Source organism: Zalophus californianus, chromosome 15, assembly GCF_009762305.2.
Source record: "Zalophus californianus isolate mZalCal1 chromosome 15, mZalCal1.pri.v2, whole genome shotgun sequence".
Taxonomy (NCBI): domain Eukaryota; kingdom Metazoa; phylum Chordata; class Mammalia; order Carnivora; family Otariidae; genus Zalophus; species Zalophus californianus.
The window spans coordinates 29,546,354-29,570,476 of record NC_045609.1 but is presented as its reverse complement, the minus strand read 5'-3'; the positions used below and the strand labels follow the sequence as shown (position 1 = coordinate 29,570,476).

At 34.5% G+C, this 24,123-nt stretch overlaps 2 protein-coding genes across 6 annotated transcripts in view; one reads left to right on the top strand and one right to left on the bottom strand.

The window, feature by feature from the left end:
• Positions 1-24,123, top strand: part of HERC4 (HECT and RLD domain containing E3 ubiquitin protein ligase 4) — a 132,175-nt gene that overhangs the window by 9,603 nt on the left and 98,449 nt on the right. For all 5 annotated transcript variants that reach the window (XR_003519386.2, XM_027591197.2, XM_035724145.1 and 2 more), the window contains one exon: positions 19,657-19,816. Coding sequence is in view for 4 of the 5 variants with exons in the window: in XM_027591197.2 (XP_027446998.1) it covers positions 19,657-19,816 (160 nt within the window). In the remaining variant the exon portion in view is untranslated. The remainder of the gene's footprint in view (positions 1-19,656; positions 19,817-24,123) is intronic.
• On the bottom strand, positions 12,445-13,119 carry LOC113920838 (UPF0711 protein C18orf21 homolog). Its single transcript, XM_035724146.1, is given in 2 exon segments — positions 12,445-13,041; positions 13,043-13,119. Coding segments are annotated over 2 exon segments (627 nt in total). The 3' UTR covers positions 12,445-12,491.

Here is a 24,123-nt window from a genome sequence, read left to right as displayed (position 1 = left end):
CATGTTTTTGGTAGAGAATTTGAAAAATACAGGCAAGTAAAATTCAACCATAATACCATCACATGTGTAGATAAACACGATTGTCATTTAACACTTTTTCTATACTCATATATGTTTGTGATCACAGACTGAGAATATATTCTTATATCTCAATTTGTTCCAGTAATAATTAAATAATAATTATTTCCCCATGTTTTAAAATATTGTTTAGGGTTGTCATTAATGATAGTTTAACACTTCATCATTTAAACGTACCAAAATTTGTGTTCTCCTATTTTTTGGAATTTATATCCAGATTTTTATTATAAATTATGATACCGTGCGCGTTTATATCAATTTAGCCTTTATTTGCATCTCTGTTAATTTCTTTAGGAAAAAGAATATCTTTAATTTTAGCAAATCTAGAAGAAACGATAACTGAATTTATTTAAACAAAATTAAGCATAGTTGTGCCTCGCCCTACAAAGTTGCTAAGCTAAGAAGATATTTGTAAATGAAAGTTTTTTTTTTTTAAGATTTTATTTATTTATTTGACAGAGAGAAACACAGCGAGAGAGGGAACACAAGCAGGGGGAGTGGGAGAGGGAGAAGCAGGCTTCCCATCGAGCAGGGAGCCCCATGCAGGGCTCGGTCCCAGGACCCTGGGATCATGACCTGAGCCAAAGGCAGATGCTTAAGGACTGAGCCACCCAGGCGGCCCTGTAAATGAAAGTTTTTAAAAATGTATTCATTTGACAGGTTTTTGGGTATAATGGATGAATATCATTTAAAGATCCGGAAAGGAAGATAAAACAAGTGCAGAAATAAATAGAAATGCATATAAATGTGCTAAGTGTTATAAGATGCATAAACAGATTACTGCATACAGAGGAATATTGTAACCGTTTGGAATGGAGTGGATTGTAGGTGAGTTTCTATAGGGAAGGTAGTATGTGAATTGGAAGGATACATAGTATTTCAAGGAGGAAAGAGTAAAGAGCAATGCTGTATAGGTAAAGCAGCTCAAATGGCAATAGGCAGATTGGAAGCCTGTTAAGGGAATAGTAGTCCAGTTAACTCAGATGTCTGAGAATGTGAGCAAGAAGGTTAGAAAGGTAAAATTGAGCTCAGATTATAGAATTAATCAAATTAGGGAGCTTGAATTTGGTGGATATCCACTGATAGTTTCTAATGAGAATTATCAGGTTTTTATAAAGGAGGGGAGAGAATTTAGAGGTAAAGAAATCAATTAGGCTGTAATGATGGCCCTTTAATACAAGGGAGCAATTAGATTAAGGAGAGATTAGGGAGGCAGAAAGAACTGACAGGCTTTGGTAACCAGTTACTTTGGTAACAGTAAGGTAAAGGGGGGAGCCAGGTGTGATCCGAGGTTGAATTAGTATTTAATAGAAATGTGGACTCCAGGAAGAAGAAGAATGTTAATTGTCCTATTTTAGGAGAAGAGAAAAGATATGGTGGGGTGAATTTTGTTTTGAACTTGATAACAATATTTAGTAAACAGTAAGAAATTCAGTACTGTAAGTGGGGAGAAAGATCAGTGCTAAAGGCATGAGATTTTTTATTTCCAGTTCTTTTCCCTCTTCAGTACAAAGTAGGCTAACATTTCAGCTGTAAATTTCTCCCTAATTCCAGCCTATTTACTTGAGTAATTAACAATCTGTTCACTAGGATGGATCTGAGAAATAAAATCCAAGTCATATTTGTTGTTAAAAAAAAAAAAAACACCAATCTGTTAACAGTACTTATTTTTGTGTTTTGTGGGGACTGTTTAAAGTAGCTTTGTAAAATTGAAACATTTATTTGCCAGGTACCATCTGATACCCCACTCATTTGAATTTTATTAAGAGGTTCATTTGTTTATTTTTGCTTAACTGACACAAACTTGTTACTTAATTATGTCTGACTTTATGACTTTCTTCCAGGTTTTACTGGAAACAAAGTTTTTGAAGTCACAAGATGCAATCACTAGAAGTTACTTTTGATTCCACTGAGAGCTGAAATAATTGTTACTATATATTGTGTATGTGATGGCATGTAGGCAAGAGCCCCTAGGAAATGTGTCCTCAGATATGCTGTTGTTTCTATGAAAGGGAAATGGGAATGGGGAAGGAACAGCATAAGGCTATAAGAGGAGCAGAATTAGGAGCATCTAAAAACAATTGCAGGAAAGTTTAGCTGCTTTACCTTGTTTTGAAGAAGCTTGTGTTTTTGTTTTTGTTTTTGTTTTTTTTGAGTGTGGCATGATGAAAGTAAAGTAGAGCTTAGATTGCTTTCCACAGTTGGTCCCAAGTATTTATTAATTAGTGCATGTATACTTTATGATTTTGGATCCAGGTATTGCTTACCTATAGATTTCGTAACTAGGCATTCTAACAGAAATGGATGTAATGGACCTAAACTTATCTTCTGGAGAGTAGTTACATAAAAGCCTGACAGATTGGTGTTACATCTGTCTGAACATAGCTCTACTTCTACACTAGTTTGGGGAGTTGAGTAAGCCTCTGCAACTGGAAATACGGAGGAAAGGGAACACATTAGAAGTTGGTATTACAATGTAAAGGGAGAAGAAAGATACAAACCTCATAACTGGAGAGAAGTTTAACAAGAAATAATATTTGGAATATATTATTTAGATAGTGGGACACTGATATTTAAAAATAATAATGGTAACCACCATTATGTGCCAGGCACTGAGCTAAATCCTTTATACATTATCCTGGAATCATAAAACCACCCTGCAAAGTACATATTGGCTCAATCTTGCTGGTGAGGAAAGTAAAACTTCAAGAGGCTAAAAACTTGCCCCAAATCAAAATTAAAATGTAATGGAAACAAGAACCAATTAGATGTTAACAATGAAAGGAAAGACACCATTTATAATAGCAAGAGAAAGATAAAATGACCCAGGAATAACCTAAGAAATGTGCAAAACCTATTTGAAGAAGACTTGAAAGCACTTCTGAGGAACACAAAAATTTTAGACAAATGGAAACCATGTTTGTTAAGTAGGAATACTAATCTAAGTAAATCTGTCCATTTTCTCTAAATAATTTGTCAGCTTAAGGTGATCCTAATAAAAATACCAAGTGGTTTTTTTTTGAAGAAACTAGATAAATGGATTCTCTAGTTTTTATGGAAAAATAAAGAAACCAGGAAAATGCTGAAAAATAAGAGCAGAAATATGTAATATTTTATTTCATTTTTTTAAAGATTTTTTAAAAAAGATTTTATTAGAGAGAAAGCAAGAGAGAGACGAGAGCGGGGTAAGGGGCAGAGGGAGAAGCAGACTCCCTGCTGAGCAGAGAACTCGATAAAGGGCTTGATCATGGGACTCTGGGATCATGACCTGAGCCAAAGGCAGACACTTAACCAACTAAGGCAGCCAGGTGCCACAATATGTAAAATATTTTAAAGTCTTAATAGTTAAAACTGCCTCACAAATAGACATATTAAACAGAATATAAAGCCCAGAACATAGACTTAAATCACCTCAAATCAGTGGGGAAAAATTAAAGCAGGGTTGTTAATAAATGATCTTGGAATAAGTAGGAGCATCATCTAGGGAACAAAAAAAACTGGATTACTACCTCACGCCATGTATATGGATAAATTCCAAGTGAATCAAATATTTAAATGTAAAGACTGTAATGATAAATGTGCTCAAAGAAAACATGGACAAATTTGTTCATTAGAGTCAGGAAAGCCTTTTTGACTGAATTGTGAAGAGGCACAGAAAAGTAAACTGAAAAAAGTTTTGTTAGGTAGAAATCAACTATAAACAAGTTAAAAGACAAATGGGAAAATATTTGACTCGGTCAAAGTGGTAATTTCCCATATATAAAGCACTCCTAGAAATTGGCAAGATGAAAACAGTCCAGTAGCAACATGGTCACAGGATATGAACAGGCAGTTCACAGAAAGGGAAATATAAATGACTCTTAAATGAATACTCTTTAGCTTTATTCATATTAAGAGAAATGCAGAAGACTACACTGAAGTACCATTTTTTTACATAACAGGTTAGCAAAAATCCTTAACTTTGATAATAGAATAGCTTCTTCAACCGCCAAACCAGAGTTACTTTCTGAGGTTTTAGTTACCCATGGTCATCTGCAGGTCCAGAAGCAGATGGTCCTGATGTTGTCAGGAGGTCAGTAGTCATCTAATGCTATATCACAGTGCCTACATCATTCGCCTCACTTCATCTCATTGGTAGGCATTTAATCATCTTACATCTTCACAGAAGGGTGAGTACATTACAATAAGATGTTTTGAGAGAGGGTGAGACCACATAACTTTTATGACAGTACGTTATAATCTATTTTATTATTGTTAATCTCTTACTGTGCCTAATTTATAAATTAAATGTTATGTATGTATAGAGAAAACAGTATATTCAGTATTCATTACTATCCATGGTTTCAAAATGGAATCCACTGGGCCTTGGGATGTGAATTATGTAATCAGGAGAGGGGACTGCTATATCCTCTATGGTGAGGGTGTCACTAAACAAGTGTTCATAGGTGGTTAGTGTAAATTGGTAAACACTAGGAGGGTATTTTGCAAACATGTTAGAATTGCAAATGCACATACCCTTCAAGAAGCACAAGAATATAGCTCTTGCTCAAGCTCCATTTGTACTTGTACAAAATGATTCATTGACATATTACTACAACATTGTTTATAATTGCAAAACATTGGAAACAACCTTGTGATTGTCTGTTGGGAACTGGTAAAATAAATTGTCATCTGTTAAATCAATGTGATGTAATACTATGTAATTGAGAAAAGAATAAAGGAGTTTTTTGTGTACTAATATGTAAAGATCTCTAAGATACATCATTAAAAAGAGCAAGGTATAGAACATTTTATAGAAAACTGTGTTTTAGATAAAATAAGAAAAAATTTATATTTGCATTTGCCTGTAGATACACTTAAAAAACCCTGGAGAGATACATACATCTAATAATAGTGGTTACCTTGGTGTAGAGGTAAGATAAGGGATGAGAACGAGGTTGGTAGAGGATAATGGATAGTGGACCTAGGTTTTCACTGCATACCCTTTTAAAAAAAATAATATAAATATACTATATTATTTTTAAATAGGCTCTGGAATTAGAGTGCTTGGATACGAATTCTGACTCTGTTACTTCTTAGTTGTGTTATCTTGGGCACATCCTTAGCCTTTCTATGCCTAAGTATTTCTGTTAGGATAATCATGCCACATTCTTAGGATGGTTGTAATGGTTAAATGAGATAATACATAAAGTGAAAAGAACAGTGCCTGGCATGTGGTGAGTGTTCTAAATGTTTCTTAAAACTGCCTTTAATATTAGAGTGGGAATTTAATTTTAGGTCTGCCTTACGCTGAAGTGGGCTATATGCTGTTTCCATATTTGCCTTTAGATAGACAATACACATTTTTTTTTTATTTATGACTGAACTTCAGGCATTGATTCCACAAACATGTCTTCCTACTATGTCCCAGATACTGCATTAAGCATGAAAATACTTCTGTCTTCTGTTACCTTGTTGGAGCTCATATTATGACAAATTTTCAAAAGTATGCCAAAATTTCAAAAAAATGTATGTGATGTTTAGAGGTAATGCTATATTGGAGCAAGATAGAAAATGAATTGGATTCCTTTACCATCAGACTTTAGAGATACAGTGGATACAGAAAAATAAAAGAATTAAAGATTCCTTTTTATTTCCTGTGAGAAGATATAAATGTTAGAAGTTAGATTTATCATTTATTTTCAAAAATTTATTTAATGATGAATAATTAGAAGATGTCTTCGTCCACTTAGACTGCTATAACAAAATTAGTATAGTCTGGGTGGCTTAAATAACATATATATTTCTCATGGTTCTTTAGGCTGGGGAGTCCAAGGTCAAGGTGCTAGCAGATTTGGTGTCTGGAAAAGACCTGCTTCTTGGTTCATAGAGGGCCATTGTCTCACTGTGTATCTTCACATGGCATGAGGAATCTCTCTGGGAAAGGGCACTAATCTCATTCATGAGGGCACCACCTCCATGACCTAATCACCTACCAAAATCCCTACCTCCTAATACCATCACATTGGGACTTAGGATTTCAGTATGTCAAGTTTGGGGAGATACAAACATTCAGTGTATAACAGAAGGTATAGTTTGAGGAACATAGACACTTGAATAAATTCAGCTTATTCACACTTTTAAATTCTGCTCCTCCTAGAATGATAGGCTAAAATAATGCATTTGGTTATACCTTTCTACTCTTACTTTGCATTTGTAGTTATTTTAACAACAATGTGCTTAAATTTATGTGCATAGTATATAAAGATGCTGTTAATAAGTAAGGTATCCACTGTTTATATGGTGTTTGACTATAGGAAAGAGAAAATCAAGAAAGACAACTATACTTATTTCTGAAAATTTAAAACTGATAGAATGTGGAGAAAAAGGAACATTTTAAATGGAAACAGTTGTGAGTTAGCTATCTCCATCTCTCCAAAACAAACTGCAAAAACAGCTCTTCCTTGTGTATTAATGTTTCTTGAACTCACTTAGGTTCAAACCTTAGATTCACCTTAGTGTCTGCTTCTGAGCCCATAATACCAACATCGACTCAGTTGCCAAATCTTTTTTCTTTTTCTTTTTTTTTTTTTTAAGATTTTATTCATTTATTTGACAGAGAGGGAACCCAAGCAGGGGGAGTGGGAGAGGGAGAAGCAGGCTTCCCGCCGAGCAGGGAGTCTGATGTGGGGCTCAATCCCAGGACTCTGGGATCATGACCCGAGCTGAAGGCAGATGCTTAATGACGGAGCCACGCAGGCGCCCCTCAGTTGCCAAATCTTACTGATTGTTTTTTTAGTAACTCTCCTGTCTTTTTTTTTTTTCTAATGGCTAAATATTTGACATTGAGCTAGTTATTTTAAACTCTCTGGCCCTTAGGGTCCTCCTATCTCAAGCTGAAATTCTTTGTTTTCATTCTAGTTAGACTGTTACTGTCTACGCAAAAACTGTGGCAATAGCTTTCCTACTGATCTCCCTGCTCTAGTTCATCCTTCTTGTAATTCTGGGTTATTCTTTCTACAGCATATTTCCATTTCTGTCTCTTGAATATTGCCCAGCTGAAGGACTTTCCTACATCTCCGTGGTTACTTTTGTAAGAACTGCAAGTCAGATATTTTGTGCAGTATCAAGCACAGTTACCTAGCATTCAGTAAATTAGTAAGTTGCATTTCTGTCTTCCTATTGTATAGAATTATTTAGGTAAAAATCTTCTCTACCATGTCAGTTCCTGAAGGGTAGAAACTTTTATATATATTTATCACTATAGTGACAACGCTGGTACACACAGAGGGGACCTAGGAGTTTGTTGAATAAACACATGATATGTGCATTTTATTGGATGTACCATAGAAAGAGAAGAAAATTATAGACTTTTTTAAAGATTTTATTTATTTATTTGACAGAAAGTGAGAGTACACAAGCGAGTGGAGCGGCAGAGGAGAAGCAGGCTCCCTACTGAGCAGGGAACCTGATATGGGCTTTATCCCAGGACCCTGGGATCATGACCTGAGCTGAAGGCAGACGCTTAACCAACTGAGCCACCCAGGTGCCCCCAAAATTATAGACTCTTAACTTGATGGCCATGAGTGATATTATAACCAAAATTGTAAAATTTTAAATTATAAGAATGTACATGTTGGGTTTATTACGGTAAAGTCAGTGTGGCCATAAGAGGAAACAAGAATGAGGTTGGAAGAAGTTTTTTATATTCAGGTCCCAGAGAGAGGGAGTCACATGCCACACAGCCATAGGGGAAAACACTAGGGTAGTTAAGAGGCAGAAGACAAGAGCGCAGGGGAGATCTTAGATCATGGTCTTCTTTGGGATTTCCCCGGGAAAGGCATCCTGGGCAGGATAAACAGTTTGGATGGGCTAATTTGGTTAATTCCTCCAGGCTTTGGTCTGTGGGGTTGGTTTTTAGTTTCCTGGTACCTGGCCCTGGGGTGATTGAGGGTAAGGGAAATATTGGCTTGGTGTGTGAGAGACAAGGAGATAGAGACTGGTGGTATGCCTATGAAAGGCATGCTTGTGAGCAAGTTGTTTTCTTTAGGAATTAGCTAGCCCTGGGAAGGGCCATCTCTTCTGGGGTCTGTAAGCCTCCTGCTCCCCAGATGTCAGCCTCAAGAATACAGAAAACAAGAAAATATAATTAATGTAATTGACCCTTTGATGAATGGATGTCAAATATACGAAGAATCTAAGAAAACAAAAATTCTGGTAGTATATTCCTGAGGGTTCATTCTTGCTTGTCTTAAAAAGAAAGCAAAGCAACTATTTGATATTATATTTATGTTGAGGTCTTTATATATCAACTTCTTTTCAAAGCAGTTAATTTCAGTTGTTCCCAGACATCCAGAAAAGACTTTCTTTTTTAAAAGATTTTATTTATTTATTTATTTAGTGCAGGTAGGGGAGGGAGGGGCAGAGGGAGATGGAGAGAGAGAATCTCAAGAAGACTCCAAGCTGAGCACTGAGCCTGTCGTGGGGCTTGATCTCATGACTCTGAGACCATGACCTGAGCCAAAATCAAGAGTTGGACACTCAACCGGTTGATCTACCCAGGCGCCTCCAGAAAGGACTTTTCTAAAGAAGAAATGTTATGAAGCCCTAAATATAAAATTTTAAGTATATTTTGAAAATATTAAAACATAACCTTGTTGGGGTACCTGGGTGACTCATTCGTTAAGCGTCTGCCTTTGGCTCAGGTCATGATCCCAGGGTCCTGAGATTGAGCCCTGCATCGGGCTCCCTGCTCCGCAGGAAGCCTGCTTCTCCCTCTCCTGCTCCCCCTGCTTGTGTTCCCTCTCTCGCCGTCTCTCTGTCTGATAAATAAATAAAATCTTTAAAAAACAACAACAAAAACATAACCTTGTTATTTAAATATTAACAAAAGGACGGGCAGTTCAATAAATAGGGAAATGTTTATATTTTAGTACCTTTATCTGTGAAGTAGGGATGATGGTACACCTGTCTCATGGTGTTATGAGGATTAAATGAGATTAAATAAAGTGCTTAACACAGTGCCATAAACTCTTTATGTATGCTAACTCTGCACCTGTATGTATAGAATGCATAAAAGGGGTACAAACTTGTAACATCTGTTATAAAGAATTTTGTAATTTAATTCTGTCTCCATAAGAACATTATTTTATTGTGAGCTGTCAGCTAAGACATGTAAATTACTTTATGTTAACTTTAGATTTTATCTGGGAACTCATTAAAATGTTTTGGTGACTACCGGTTATACCATTCCAAATTCCTATTGGTGGTAATTTTAGATAATAAACATTTTCATTTAATTTTTGTTTTAGTTTTTACTTTAGATGTTTAGTTTTATTAATTTGTTTTATTATCATTATATGCACTGTATTACAGATCCTTTAAAAAATGTCAGTAAGCAGTAATTTCACTTTAGGAATAGAGAAGTATATGCCTTGAGTGAAGCAGCCTTTTGCTTATAAATCTCTGTAACAAAATTAGCCCTATGGTTATTTAAAGGGGGGGGAAAGCACTCTGAATTATTTATTGGTGCCATTCGCTATTCCCAAGTAATTAATGTCTTCATCTTTAAAGTCAAAATCATAAAATGCATCAACTACACATACAGTTCTTTAAACAAAGAACAATAAAAAAAGAAAAAGCCACTTATAGATAACCAGTGTTGACAATTTAGTATTTTTCAGTATTTTCTCTGCATATATGTTAGGGCTGTGTGTGACATATTTTTAAATAAGAATGAGGTTATACAGTACTTTTTAAATTTCATAGTATGGTATTGTGTAAACTTTAAATTTTTAGAGATGGATTTTTTCCATTGCTCTAGTTAGAGTTTTGAGTAATTCAGAGAGAAGGGAAAAGGAAACCTGTATTTATAGCAACTAATGAGGCATGGGAGGACAGGATTGTGAAACTTAAATTCTGGCAGAACTAAACTTTTAATAAGAAGTTGAAATGGTGTTTTTTAAAATGAGCTATTTAGCAAAGTTTATTCCTTGAGACCTCAGTCTTTTGTTACCAAATTGCTGTGCTTGTTGCTATTCATGACAGTATTGTTTTTTAGACCTTTTTATAAACTTGAATATCAGCAAAGATTTTTGTTCTCTGTATAAAACATTGATAGTTGTTCAGCCTTTGTTGGAATTTATTTATTTTTTTATTAAAAATATGTGTAGAAGTTCATTAAATCATTGACCACATTAAGAGCTAAGATTAATTGTAGACTGGGATCATGGTTGGTAATTGTACTTTGTATACCAGCTAGTCCCTGATTTATGAATGAATTATGTAGGGCCCTCTCCTAGCTTCTGGTAGTTTGCTGTCAGTCTTAGGCATTCCTTCACGTGGTATTCGCCCTGTGTGACTGTGACCAAAATTACCCTTTTGAGGATTAGAGGCCTACCCTACTCCCATATGACCTCATCTTTTTTTTTTTTTTAATTAACATACAATGTATTATTTGTTTCAGAGGTACAAGTCTGTCCCGTATGACTTTAACTTAACTAACTATATCCTCAATGACCCTGTTTCCAAGTAAGGTTGCATTCTGAGTTACTGAGGATTAGGACTTAAACATATACATTTTGGGAGAACACAAATCATCCTATAACAAGATTTTGAGGTCTGTAGGTGAAAGAGAATACAGAGTAACATGATAATGTTCATATTTTCCTTCAAATTAGCAAATTAAAATTCAAAATTTTAGAATTTTGAATAAGAAGCAGCTTTTAAGAGATGCTAGTTGTGAATATGTTACTAATGGTGTTTCTGTAGTATGTATTATCTTTTGTAGTATGTATTATCTGGATCTATTAGATCCAGAAGGCAATACATTCTTTTTTTTTTTTTTTGAGAAGACAATGCATTCTTTACTTTTAGTATTTTTTATTTATGAGATTCTCAGAGCATATCATTGATTATATCTTTTTTAAAAACATTTATTTGAGAGAGAAAGCGTGCACATGCGAGTTGGGGGGGGGTGCAGAGGAAGGGAATCTTCAAGCTTACTCCCTGTTGAGTGTGGAGCTCGCCCCTCAGGGCTTGATCTGACGACCTGAGCTGAAACCAAGAGTCAGATGCTTCATGGACTGAACCACCCAGGCACCCCTTGATGATTATATCTTAGTATCAGGTTTAAACCTTGGTTAGTAAAAAGACTACTAATAGACCATCTTGTGTATTTTGTGATTGGTTGTCTAAGAAGAAGTGTTTATGTTTACTGTTATTAAATCAACCTAGGTCGTAGTCAGTTAATACAGGGCATTTTAGGGTCATTCCTGGACACACATATGCAGAGCTGGAAAATAGTTGAGTCTCCTGGTATGCACACTCCCAGCTAAGGTTCAGCAAAACAGTGCTCTGCTTTCTTGTTTCAGCTCTCATACTGTAAACCAGTATCCTTTTTGCAGTACATTTAGTCCCACATATTTTACATTTTTGTACTTTTGTTGGTGATTTCACTGTTTAAAATGGCCTTAGTACTGAAGTGCTATCTGGTGTTCTAAGCACAAGAAGGCTGTGATATGCCCTACTAGATAATACATTGAAGCATGAGTTACAGTGCTGATGGCTGTGAATTTAATGTTAGTGAACCAACAATATATATTAATTATAAGATGTCTTTAAGCAGAAACACATTAATTAAACAAGGTTATGTGTTGATCAGTCGTGAAAATGTAATCAGAGGCTTGCAGGAGCCTAACCCTGTATTTTCCCTGGGGGTAGTGTTTCAGTATTCGCTAAATAAGTATTTTTGGTGACTTTATAAAATAACTTTTGGCCAATAATAAGAATTGATTGTATTCTCAGGTAGACTAAAATAAACAGACTAAAATTGTAAGTGGAACAATGGTGGGGTTTCCTAGAAGGATGGTGCCATGAAATACATCATCAACATTTAACATCGTTTTCTTCATACACGTTGTGCAGAGTTTTGTATTAGTTTTTAAGAAAATAAGTCTCGAGTCACTGTTTTTGTAGCTTTTATTTCTCTTTTGCACAAATGGCAAAATTGAGAATGCAAGATTTTTTATTTCTATCCATAATGACAAAATTGGGAGGAAGATGTTTCACAATTACTAGACAAATCTCAAGGTGAATGTAGATCATGACCGTATGATGATATGAAATTAATCATTTAAGTGAACTCTTTTTTTTTTGAGTTTTTTTTAAAGATTTTATTTATTTATTTGAGAGTGAGCAAGGGAGAGAGAGAGCACAAGCTGGGGGAGGTAGAAGCAGACTCCCTGCTGAGCAGGGAGCCCAACGTGGGGCTCCATCCTTAGAACCCTGGGATCATGACCGGAGCCAAAGGCAGATACTTATCTGACTGAGCCAACCCGGTACCCCAGAATAAATAAAAGTTTTAAGAAAGATGTTTTTCTGACTAACTTTAGTTTCAGAAATTGCATTAAACATTTATTTTCACAGCCCATCCTTTACAAAGATAGTAAGAAATTTCTGAAGTCCATCTTTGAATTCTTTTGGGATTCACTCTGACTAAGCAACATTTTTAGTTGAGAGAAGCGTTTCTTTGTTTTGCTCACATTCTTTGAGGAGCAAGTGGGTGCTGACTGTCCAGATGTAGGTGTCCTGAATATCAAGGCTGGGCTCTTGCCTTTGGAACCACACTTCTGATTCAAGTCTGCAGAACTCGGAGTCTTTCTCTCTGGTGTCTTCAGGCTGAGCTTGCTCGTAGGAGTGGTAGGACTGCTCCTCAGTGCTGAGAGAAAGCTTCTACTTTTACCATGATGTTTAACTGTTCTGTTGCATGTTTTACAAGTAGTCAACAATACACTTTTGGAGTCTTTGTATTTTTTCACAATTTTTGCTTCTTTAAAACTGAGTGTATAATTTCTTGCCTCTCGGTTAAGAAGTTTTTGTATTTTGGGTGTCAGTTTGGACTTGGGTTTGAGGCGCACTCGAGAATTATCCAAAACCAGCAACTGGAAACAGTATGGACATGTTCCTTCAAAAGTTATGTTATCATAGGAGATAGCGGGCCTGGCCCGGGCAGCTATCGTGTAGTTGCCACGCCGCAGCCTCAAGGTGGTGCTTCTGCCTCATCGTTACCGCCACCTCCACCTCCACGCCGCTAAGACGAGCGACAAGAGGAGTTAAGTGAACTCTTTAAACAAATTTTAACAATTTGTTTTAACAGACTGTGTAAACAGTTTACACAAATGAGTCTGGAGATAATCTACATGAATTCTTTTCACAAATTCAAGAATTGATGAATATATTTCTTAGGTCCCAAAGGAAATAGGATGTTTTTATCCAGTTAGTTATTGAATAGGAAGGATTTTATCATGTAACATTTTGCAGCAAGAACCTGGATCTATTCTGTATTGTTAAAAGGATGTGCAGCAGTATTCTTCTTTTACAGTGTTTGTGCAACAAAATTTATTTGACACAGTTAGTTTATGAACAAATGCTGAAGTCAGATATACATCCAGAGGTAATTGGGAGGAAATAGATGATGTTGAAAAACTGTCATTAGCTTGAACATTTTAATTGGTTTTTATAAGTCTAAAAGAGACTGTATTTACATGTGTGGAGTAAAGGTGATGGCCTTTTCCTCCTTACTAAAATGATGCACCACTAGTTTTCAAAAATACTGCATTTTAACAATGTAAGTGTAAGGCCAACCAGAAGTAATGATGATCTAGGACTTATTAGAGATGTATTTAGAATATATCTGCTATCAGTATTTACAAGATAGATATGTTACATCTCTCTTGTTCTTTATCTTTACTGTTTTTGCTCCTGTCTCTGAATAATGTATTTTTTTTCTTTCTCAAGGCAATCTCCACCACTTGTTTTCTTTGCCCTTCTGTGCCTCCCCAAACTAAATGTTCTTGTGAGCCATAAATACTGATAGGAACAGAGTGTACTTTTCTCAACTTTTTATAAGCATTTGAAGCATAAAAAAAGGTGGAAAGAATAACACAATGACCAACAGTTAACACCACATATTTTATCTGTTGTATATTTTTTTAAAGAGATAACTGTATGATCATGTGCCATTATTAAAACTTTAGCATCAAGTTTAACATCATACATTCATAATTCCAACATTTTCTTGTAGCCTCTCTTTGTTAAAGGAATCAACTGGTTAATGGGCTTGCTTGGCAACTTTTCTTTTGCTTTCTGTCCTCTAACATATATTCATACTTACCCTAATTCAAGTGAATTTAATTCCCACTTATTCCTTCTTTTTCTCTATTATAACTTGGCTTTGAAAGGCAAATGTAGCTTGATGATTAAAACTTAATAGCATAGTACCTGGTACATGGTAAATAATAAATGTTAGCTGTTGGGTTTGGTATGCATTCTGTTTTCTTTCTCACACATGGAATCATTGAGTTGGGCTTCTAGTGAATTTTTTTTGTTTTACTGGGTTCATTTATTCCTCCTTCATTCTTGCTTATCATTGACTCTTTTTTGGTGATCTTGTTTTAAGCATTCAACCATCTAATTTCATTAGATGTGAAATGTTGCAGTATACCACTGATCTGACTTTCTAGTATACTAGGGATGGGGGTAGGGTTGAGGCTATTTGTTTTGATGAGCCATTGGGAAAAACTTAAGTAATTTTAAAGATTTGTACAAGAAGTTATGAGTTTTGTGTGTTTGTTGTCTGAGAAGCCTATATTAAATGCTATTCCCGGGACATAAAACTGTTATTATGTTTCTTTAATAATGTATTTCTGAAGTTGTTATCCATTCTCAAAATAGGTATCTCAGTAATTTGATGGGACAAAAATTCTGCAAGAACCAAGATTATTTGTCTTGAGTTTTTAGTATGTAGAAAAAAATGAAAGAGTTCACATCAGTTTTAAAATGAAAATGTTGGTTTAACAAATGGCTTTAACTATTTTCTCTAATGTATTTAATTTTTATTTTTTTGTTTGGAATAGACAATATATGCACATGGTTCAAAAATCAGTAAATACACATTGGGAAGTTTTCCCCTTACATTTGACTACTGTATTTCCCCCTCTACCTGCATCACCTATAAATATGTTTATTAGTTTTTTTGTATATCATTTCAAAATTTCTTTATGTGGATCTAAGTAAGTATGAATATACTTATTCTTACCTCTTATACAAAAGTAGCAAATCGTATAGTATTCCACATCTTGATGTTTTTTTTTCTCTTTGCTAATATACCCTTGAGGTCTTTCTATATCAGTATGTAGAGTTTCCTCATTATTATTATTTTGTTTGTGGAGCATAGTATTCTAGTGTGTAGATGGAATCCTTTGTTGATGGATATTTGGAATATTTCGAGTCTTTTATTATATACAGTGCTGCAAATATAATACACACATTCACACATACAAACAGAAACACATACACACATGTGTATTTGTACTCTACCTTCCTGGGTTCTCTAGCTGGACTTGTCTAGACAAAGGGTAGATTAACAAGAGAAAAACAAAACAAGTTTATTAACACATGCGTTGAGCTTACACATGGGACCTCAACACGTGTTAATAAACTTGTAATGAGTAATTCAGGTGGTAGAATATGGGCTTACAGAGAACAAAAGAACAGTAAATTTTTTAAAAAGATTTTTTATTTATTCATAAAAGAGAGAGAGGCAGAGGGAGAAGCAGGCTCCCCGCTGAGCAGGGAGCCTGATGCGGGACTCAATCCCAGGACCCTGGGATCATGACCTGAGCCAAAGGCAGACGCTTAACCGTCTGAGCCTGCCAGGTGCCCAAGAACAGTAAATTTTTAGAGAAGTAACAGCAAAAAGGATTGAGTTTTGGGGTGGCAAATTGTGGGAAGGTAAATAGGTGGGGAAACTAACAGAAGATAAGGGCTAGTTAGGAAAGTTTGTTATGTAGGTTTTCCTGGTGCCATCTCTGAGCTGATAAGGGTTTAGAGTTGTCTCTGGTGATTAACTTCTGTTCTTCCTGGTAGAGAGGGAAGCGGTGGACACCTTTATATTTTTATGTCCTGCTTTTAGGCAAATAGGGAGAGGGCAGAGAGCTTTTCCTGTATCTATTTCTACTTAATGTTTTTGAGCTCAAAATAATCCTGTGCCAAAGTACTTAGGTGTATCTGTAGGATATTTTCGTGGAAATGGAATTCCAGAAGGTAAATGCATATGTTTTGTTAGGTATTGCCACATTCCTCTCCATAGAGAGTGTTCTGTTTCTCAGTTCTATTATCAGGATATAAGAGTGCTTTTTTCTCCAACAGATTATTACCAAACTTTTGGATTTTTATGAAAAATAGTATCTTGGTGTGTGTTTTATTTTAATCATAAGCTTTTTAAATTAATAAACTATTTTTTAGAGTGGCTTTAGATTCACCGCAAAATTTAGCAGAGTACAGAGTTCCCATATATCTCATCCCCACACATGCACAATCTCCCCCACTATCCACAGCCTATCCACAGTGGTACATTTACCACCATTAACGAACCTACATTGACATCATCCGAAGTCCATGGTTTCATTAGGGTTCACTCTTTGTGTTGTACAATCTATGGGTTTTGACAAATGCCTAATGACATGTAGTATTGTACAGAATAGTAATGATATCATACAGAATAGTTTTATTTACTACCCTAAAATACTCTGTGCTTTGTCTAATCATCCCTCTCTTCCCCCTAACCTCCAGCACCCACTAAACTTTTTACTGTCTTCAAAGTTTTGCCTTTTCCAGAAAGTCATGTATTTGGAAACATACAGAGTGTAACCTTTTCAGATTGGCTTCTTTTACTTAGTAATATGCATTTAAGTGTCCTCCATGTCTTTTCATGGCTTGATAGCTTATTCCTTTTTATTGCTGAATAATAGTCTATCATCTGGATGTATCACGGTTTATTCACTATTAAAGGACATCTCGGTTGCTTCCAAGTTTTAGCAATTGTGACTAAAGTTGCTGTAAACATCTTTATGTAGTTTTTTGTGTTGACATAAGTTTTCAGCTCCTTTGGGTGAATATCAAGGAGTGTGATTACTTGATCATACAATAAGAGTATGTTTAGTTTTGTAAGAAACTACCAAACTGTCTTCAAAAGTGGCTCTATCCTTTTACATGCCCACCAGCAGTGAATGAGAGTTTCTGTTGCTCTCTATCCTTTCCAGCAATTTGGGCCATTTTAATAAGGTGTATAGTGATATCTCATTTTAAGTTGAAATTCCCTGATGACATATAAAGTAGAACATCCTTTCATAGGCTTACTTGCCATCTGTGTGTCTTCCTTGGTGAGGTGTCTGTTCACTTCTTTTGCCTATTTTTTAATTGGGCTGTTTATTTTCTTATTGTTGAGTTTTAAGAGTTTGTGTATATTTTGGATAATAGTCCTTTATTAGGGCTATCTTTTGCAGATATTTTCTCCCATTCTGTGGCTTTTCTTCTCATTCTCTTGATAAATGTAAACTTTGATGCTTAAAGGTTAACCCATATGGAAAAGTATAAAATTATAGGTGGTTTTATAAATTTTCTAAGTGAACATATTATTGGCTTCCAAATGTAGTTTGGATTTGCAGTTCTCTCATCAATGAAGTTGAGCGTCTTTTCATTATGATAAAGGGCCATTTCTGTTTCTTTTTCTGTGAACTATCAGTTGACATCTTTTGTCCATTTTTCATTGAATTACTGGTCTTTTTTTTTTTCCCCAACTACATCTTTAAAAATTGGGGAGATTATTTCTTTGAGGTATGAATAACATTTTTTCCCCTGTTTTTCCTATTAGTCTTTTCACTTTGTTTTTAGTTTGTTTTGGTGTAAGAATTTTTCAAATGGCTACATGGAAATCTCTTCCTCTTTCTTCAGCTGATGATTTAGTGTTTAAGTGTTACTGTCTTCCAGAATTCTTCCTAGTATCTTTGAAGGTTTTAAAAGTATCTCATGTTCCCATGGTGCCTTTTGTTATCTTTATCTTAGCATTTAATCACAGTCCTTATCTCACCTGTTTTTCTGTAGACCGTAAACCCTTTGAGGGCTAGAAATGTTTTATTCTCATTGTGACTCCAGTCTTTGGAGCAGAAGGGTATATGGTAAATACTAGTGTTTGTTATGAATGATTATTGTTTCTTTGTTTCTTGGATTTTGGTGCCTTTGATTTTATAGCCATTGCTATCTAATTTAAGTACTCTTCACTAGCTGTTGAACTGACCAGTCTTACTCATTTGTCTTGTCATCTTGTCATTTTCTGCTCTTTACTATATTTCCTTTGAGGATAGTCTTGGAGATACATTGACTTATTTCTGGGGCCTGTGTGAAAGAGAACAGATCTTTTGAGTGTTTTACTTCTTTATTCATAATTAAGATTTATGGTAATGTTTTGATGTAAATAAATGACATCATACTTGTAAGTCCTTTTTCTTGATTTTTTTGGGGAGGACAATGTGTTATATCTTGTTCTCTTTGTTTGCTTGTTTTGTATATTCCTACAATATAATTTCATTAAAAACATATACACAAAATATATACAGATAGCAAAAGATTAGTATAATGAACTTCCACATACTGTTCACCAGCTTCACGAGTTACTAACTCATAGTACTTTAAGGTAAGTACTTTAAATAATATCATTAAAGTTGTATAGATTCTTAGAGGCTATCTAGGGCTAACCTCCCACCCCAAAATGCAGGGTAGTAATCCAGATAGAATGTGAATTTCTCTAACCACAGGGATTTAAACTTTTTTGATGCAGTTGGTTTCTTTACTGAACAGCTGCATTTCTACATTGAGCTAAAGTGTGCTTCAGAAGAAACCCTGATTGATTCAGTTTAACAGCTCTTCAGCATGAGGCTTTCATTTTATTGAAGACAGAAATTATAATTTTATTAGTAAGCTAAAAAAAGGTTCATTTCAAATGGCATCTTAAAAAAAAACATGTAGTAGTAGAGTAGTAAACTGATAGATGTTACACATCTTAAGGAGACTAAGGAAACAATTTCTCTTTCTTTGCTGGTGTGTCAGTGGCTACTGACAATCTAATGAAGGACCAGTATTTTAAATTATTTTCTGGTTTAAAACTTGAATATATTTTAACCACATATGGGGTTTTTATGTCTTTGATAAGGCAGTCCATAAACTAAAACCTGTTCGTTATGGTTACATTGCCTTTCAGTTCCCTCCTCAGCATATCTAGTAGATGCTTTATTTATGAGATCTGTAAAGAATTTGCTTTTCTATCAGAAATTGCCAATTCAGATTATTAATTTCAGAATCACTCCATAGTAGTATATGTCAATTATGATTTCATTATTAAATAATTTGGCCCAGGATATTTAAATTATTCCCTTTTCAGCTGGACTCTTCTGTTACTGGTAATGGCTTTGAATGAAGAGCACTTTCTGAGAGAAACTTTATAAACCTTTAACTTCTTCCCCAAAATGTTCAAGTCACTTAATATTTTGAGTTGCTTATGCCCTAGGATGTATATCTGTATTTACCACAATGAGAATTTTATATGGCACATACTTGTTAAATTTTTCAGAGTAACTATAGTGTTTTACTTAGTCTGTATTTTATCATTTTCTTAAGCTTTTTTTTTGCACAAGATGAAGACTGTTTTATTCTCATTGGTAGTTCAAAACTAGAATGTAATGTCTCTCTTCTTGGTTTCCATAGAGCAGGTTGTTGCCCTGGATGCCCAAAATATCGTAGCTGTTTCATGTGGAGAAGCTCATACATTAGCACTAAATGACAAGGGCCAGGTGTATGCGTGGGGTCTCGATTCTGATGGACAGCTTGGCCTGCTAGGATCAGAGGAATGTATCAGAGTACCCAGGTAACAAAGGTGACCAAAAAGAGGTCTTTAACAATCTTTTATAATAAATTTGTTTTCTAAATTATTCTGCTTACTGTGGGCAAGTAAGAGGTGACATCTAATTATTTCTCCCTTTTAAGTTCTTAAGGACGTTTACTAGGTAGGTTCTTGCCTTTAATTTGGGCTGAGTGCTATTTTTTATGTACTATTTATGTACTACATATTTTCCCCTAAATTATTTATGTTTGTAAAGAAAAGGGATGGGGAATATGTACTTTACTATAACTATTTTCTTACTAAAAATTTTAAGTGGTTTAGGCTGATTTAAACTACTAGTTCTATCTTGAGTACCCCAGCCATTGAAATATTTATTAAACATTGGTTGGTTGCATGTTTCTCTATCTTGTGTTTTATTGTTTTTATTGAATATAGAAGTCCCTCATGCTTAGTGTAAAAAGAATTCAGTCACTTTCCACTTTTTTACAAAGCTATGGCCACGACTTAATTTATGTTACTAATTCATCATAGAATTATTTCAAAAATAAAAAATAAATGCCTTGTTAATGTTGTGTAGTCTTTTACATAGGGCATACCATTGTTTTAATATTAAAAATTTTAAGAGCATGAACATATTTAGGTAAAAATATACAGATTTAAAGAAAAGTATCCAATTTGTTTTAAATACATAAATAATACAGTAACTCACACTTTTTTTTTAAATTGTACAAATTCTTGCTTCCTTAAACTCTTGTTCTTCCTTCCTAGTAATAGTTATAGGGACAAAAGAGAACTCTCCAGAGAAACAAAGGTATTAAACTAATTTTAGATATAAATCTAGGTAGCATTATTTTTATACACATTTAGATATTTTGTTTTTAACTTATTGATTAATGTTTGTTTTGGTTTAAGAAATAGGATGTAACTTACTAGGATAAGATAATGGAACACAGGAACTAATAATATATTTCAGAACAGAAACTTATTGTTAGAAATGAGTTTTATTTAACTAGGAAAGATAGTTCCTTTAGTAAGCCTGTGACCTTTCCTCGTATGTGTTTATTGAGAACTTAAAAGTATTTGCTTTGTTTTAATTTATGAAAAGTGTTTTTTTTTGGTCTTTAGTTTAACGTTTTATATCTGTTCTAGTAAAAACTGTCAGTTGAGACTTTTGGATACATCATATTCTCATGTTTCCTTGATTGATCTTGTAACTAAATTCCACAGAACTCCCCAAGTCCCCTTAATTTCTTTTGTTATAACAATTAAATAACAAACACAACTCCCATTATGCTTTTAATATCTCTTAATGATGGTGCTCTTGGGAGAAAACTTTTTTTCCTTAAGCTAAGTAAATTGAATTTTTAGTCATTTCAATTTTGATTTATATCAGGAAATAGTAATTTGCAACCAAATAGCTATTGGCTAGATAATAATACAAAGCATTCATAGAAACTTAGTGACCTCACATTTGTCATATCTTCTGCTTTTATTTCCTCCCACAAATAATTGTCGGAGAATGGGATTTTTAATTTAAGATTCTTAAAATTTTGTGTTTTTATGATTGAAAAGGGACTTACATGTGAGACTTTCTGAATCACCATCTCAAAACCATGATTTATGTCAAAGCTTTTTAATTTACATTTACTCCACTGGTTTCTTAAAATCATACTTACATTTTTGTTGCTCTTCACTTCTAGTATAGGGGATTTCAGTCAGTAATTCATAGATACTTAGTAAATGGAAAGAAAGGTAATTATAAGGAGAGAATTTTATTATATGACAGTTTATTTGAACAGTGCCCTATAATAAATTATGTATTTGTGACTTCACTATTTCATGAACCTGGATGGGGACCTGAAAGAGATCTTATTTGAGTCATTTGATTTAAACTTGTATGTTTTTGAATTTGCTAAATATGTGTATTAACTTTTAAGCTCTGTGTTAAGGCACTTCTCCTGTTCAACCTACTCAGTTTTCAATGGACTGATCTGATTCGTTATAACATATATGTAGTTTTTACTGATATATTCATGTGTTAAAGGGCAGTTTAGTATTTCAGTATATTTTGTTTGGGGCAAATCATGCTCAGAGACTGAGTTTGTCTTTGCCTGCCATCTATTTTAACACAGGTTTACTAAAGGAATTTCACAAGCCAGTAGCATATGGGATAAATAACATACTCCAGACCAGTGATAGATAAATCATACTATTGTTTCAAGCAAGAGGAGATGATAGTAATAAACATCAAATTTAGTTGAGGTATATCTTTATATGACTTGATACTAAGGAGAGATGGTTTAGCCAGCTGAGAGCTGATTTCCTCCTGCCAGCACAAAAGTAAAAGTCCCCTGTTCTAGAGCATGTTGCTAAGGAAGGATACACCTAGCAAGTGTTGATGGGCGAGAGGGTCTTTTCCCTACGACTGCTGCTTGGTTTTTACCACTGAAGGTTAAAAAGTCTCCTTTATTGTGGCTGCCACTAATTGCCTTGTCTTTGGAGGGCTATTTAGATCAGCTAAGACCTGAGAGTCTGGGATAGTCCTCACAAACTCTCAGTATTTATAGTCTAAATGTCCTCTAGCTAAAGTTTTTCTTCATGTGTTTTTATTGGTAAGCCCCCAGTGGAGCCCCACAGCATCTGAGCCACTGAATCATCCAGAACAGACAGTCAAACATATTTAATTAGTTTCTATAATCCAGAAATAGCTGTTCTCACAAGGATCATGTTATACCATCCTTTCATAGTTTTTATTGCATAGGTCCAAGAAACAGAATTAAAAAAAAAAAAAACCCTACAATTTTATTGCCAACAACTGGTTTTCTAAAGTTTGCATGGAAAAGTATGTATTTCCACTTACATCAAACTAAATAAAAGACAGTAAAATTAGGTTTAACTTTTTTTTATATAAAAGGTGTAACAATATCCTACATAAAAAGAAATAACTAGGCAGAAATGCAGGTCTACAGGCAAACCAGAGGAGACTCTTAAATATAGGGAACAAGTTGAGGGTTGGTGGAGGGGAGTTTGGTGGGGAGCTGGGGTAACTGGGTGATGGGCATTAAGGAGGGCACTTGATGTAATGAGCACTGGGTACTTTTAAAACCACTTTATTGAGGTATAATTGACATACAAAATAATGTAAACACCTTGTTGAGCTTGAATTTGACAAAATATTTAATGTTTTAGTTCTGAAATTTTTAATTATGTAATGTAAACTTTTTACTAGTCTTTGTCAACAGTGTTGGAATTTTACCTTCACAAACAACTCGAAGTGCCTTGTTTCTGTCTCTAATGCCCCTGTACATTAAATTGTAAAGTATAACAGTACAATAGCACCCATATCCAATAATTAATATATTTTGGCAGACTTCCCAACAGAGGGGAGTACAAATCTTATTCCAAGTTTATTAAGAGTTTTCTTACAAATTTCAGACATCTTTCAAAATACAGTACAGAAAAGAAATGATTCAGTTCTTCATAGTGAATCATTTAGTGATCTCATAGCCATTTAAAATGTTTGACATGGGGCACCTGGGTGGCTCAGTCGTTAAGTGTCTGCCTTCAGCTCAGGTCATGATCCCAGAGTCCTGGGATCGAGCCCCGCATCTGGTTCCCTGTTCTCCCTGCTCTGCGGGAAGCCTGCTTCTCCCTCTCCCACTCCCCCCTGCTTATGTTCCCTCTCTCGGTGTGTCTCTGTCAAATAAATAAAATCTTTAAAAATAAATAAAGTAAAATGTTTGACATACTCTAAGGAGTTATTTCAAATTTATAAGCAGTTAGAAAATATTGACCCTAGATGTCTGAATTCTGATTTTTTCTCTTCATAGTTCTGATTAAATAGGAATCTTCATGTAGTGTGTATGTATAAGTATGTATTTTTATTTACAAAGTTTATTCTGGCTTATTTTACTTCCTAACTGTATTTGAATCATTTTAAAAAATTGAAAACAAATATCTACATTAGCTTTTTTACTTAAAGAGAATTATTTTTGATGAATTAAAAAATTCTGTTTCATTAAGAATTTTATAATTTGTTATCCCTTTAGGAAAAATGAAACATGGGGAACTAATATGGTAACTTATTACCATTCACTATTTTTCTTTTTTTATTCCTGAAAGCTAAAAAAAAAAAAAAAAGGAAAGAAGAAAAACATATCCTCAGCTCCCCAAACCTTCAGTATATTAATTTACATGGAGATGAAGGGAGATTTTTTTTAAACAGTAATACCACAGAAGAATATAGTTCCTTGTCGCTGTAGCAAACATGGCTAAAGAAATGAGTATTTATGTTCTATTCCAAGCCTTATGATAATTTTGGAAATGTGGAA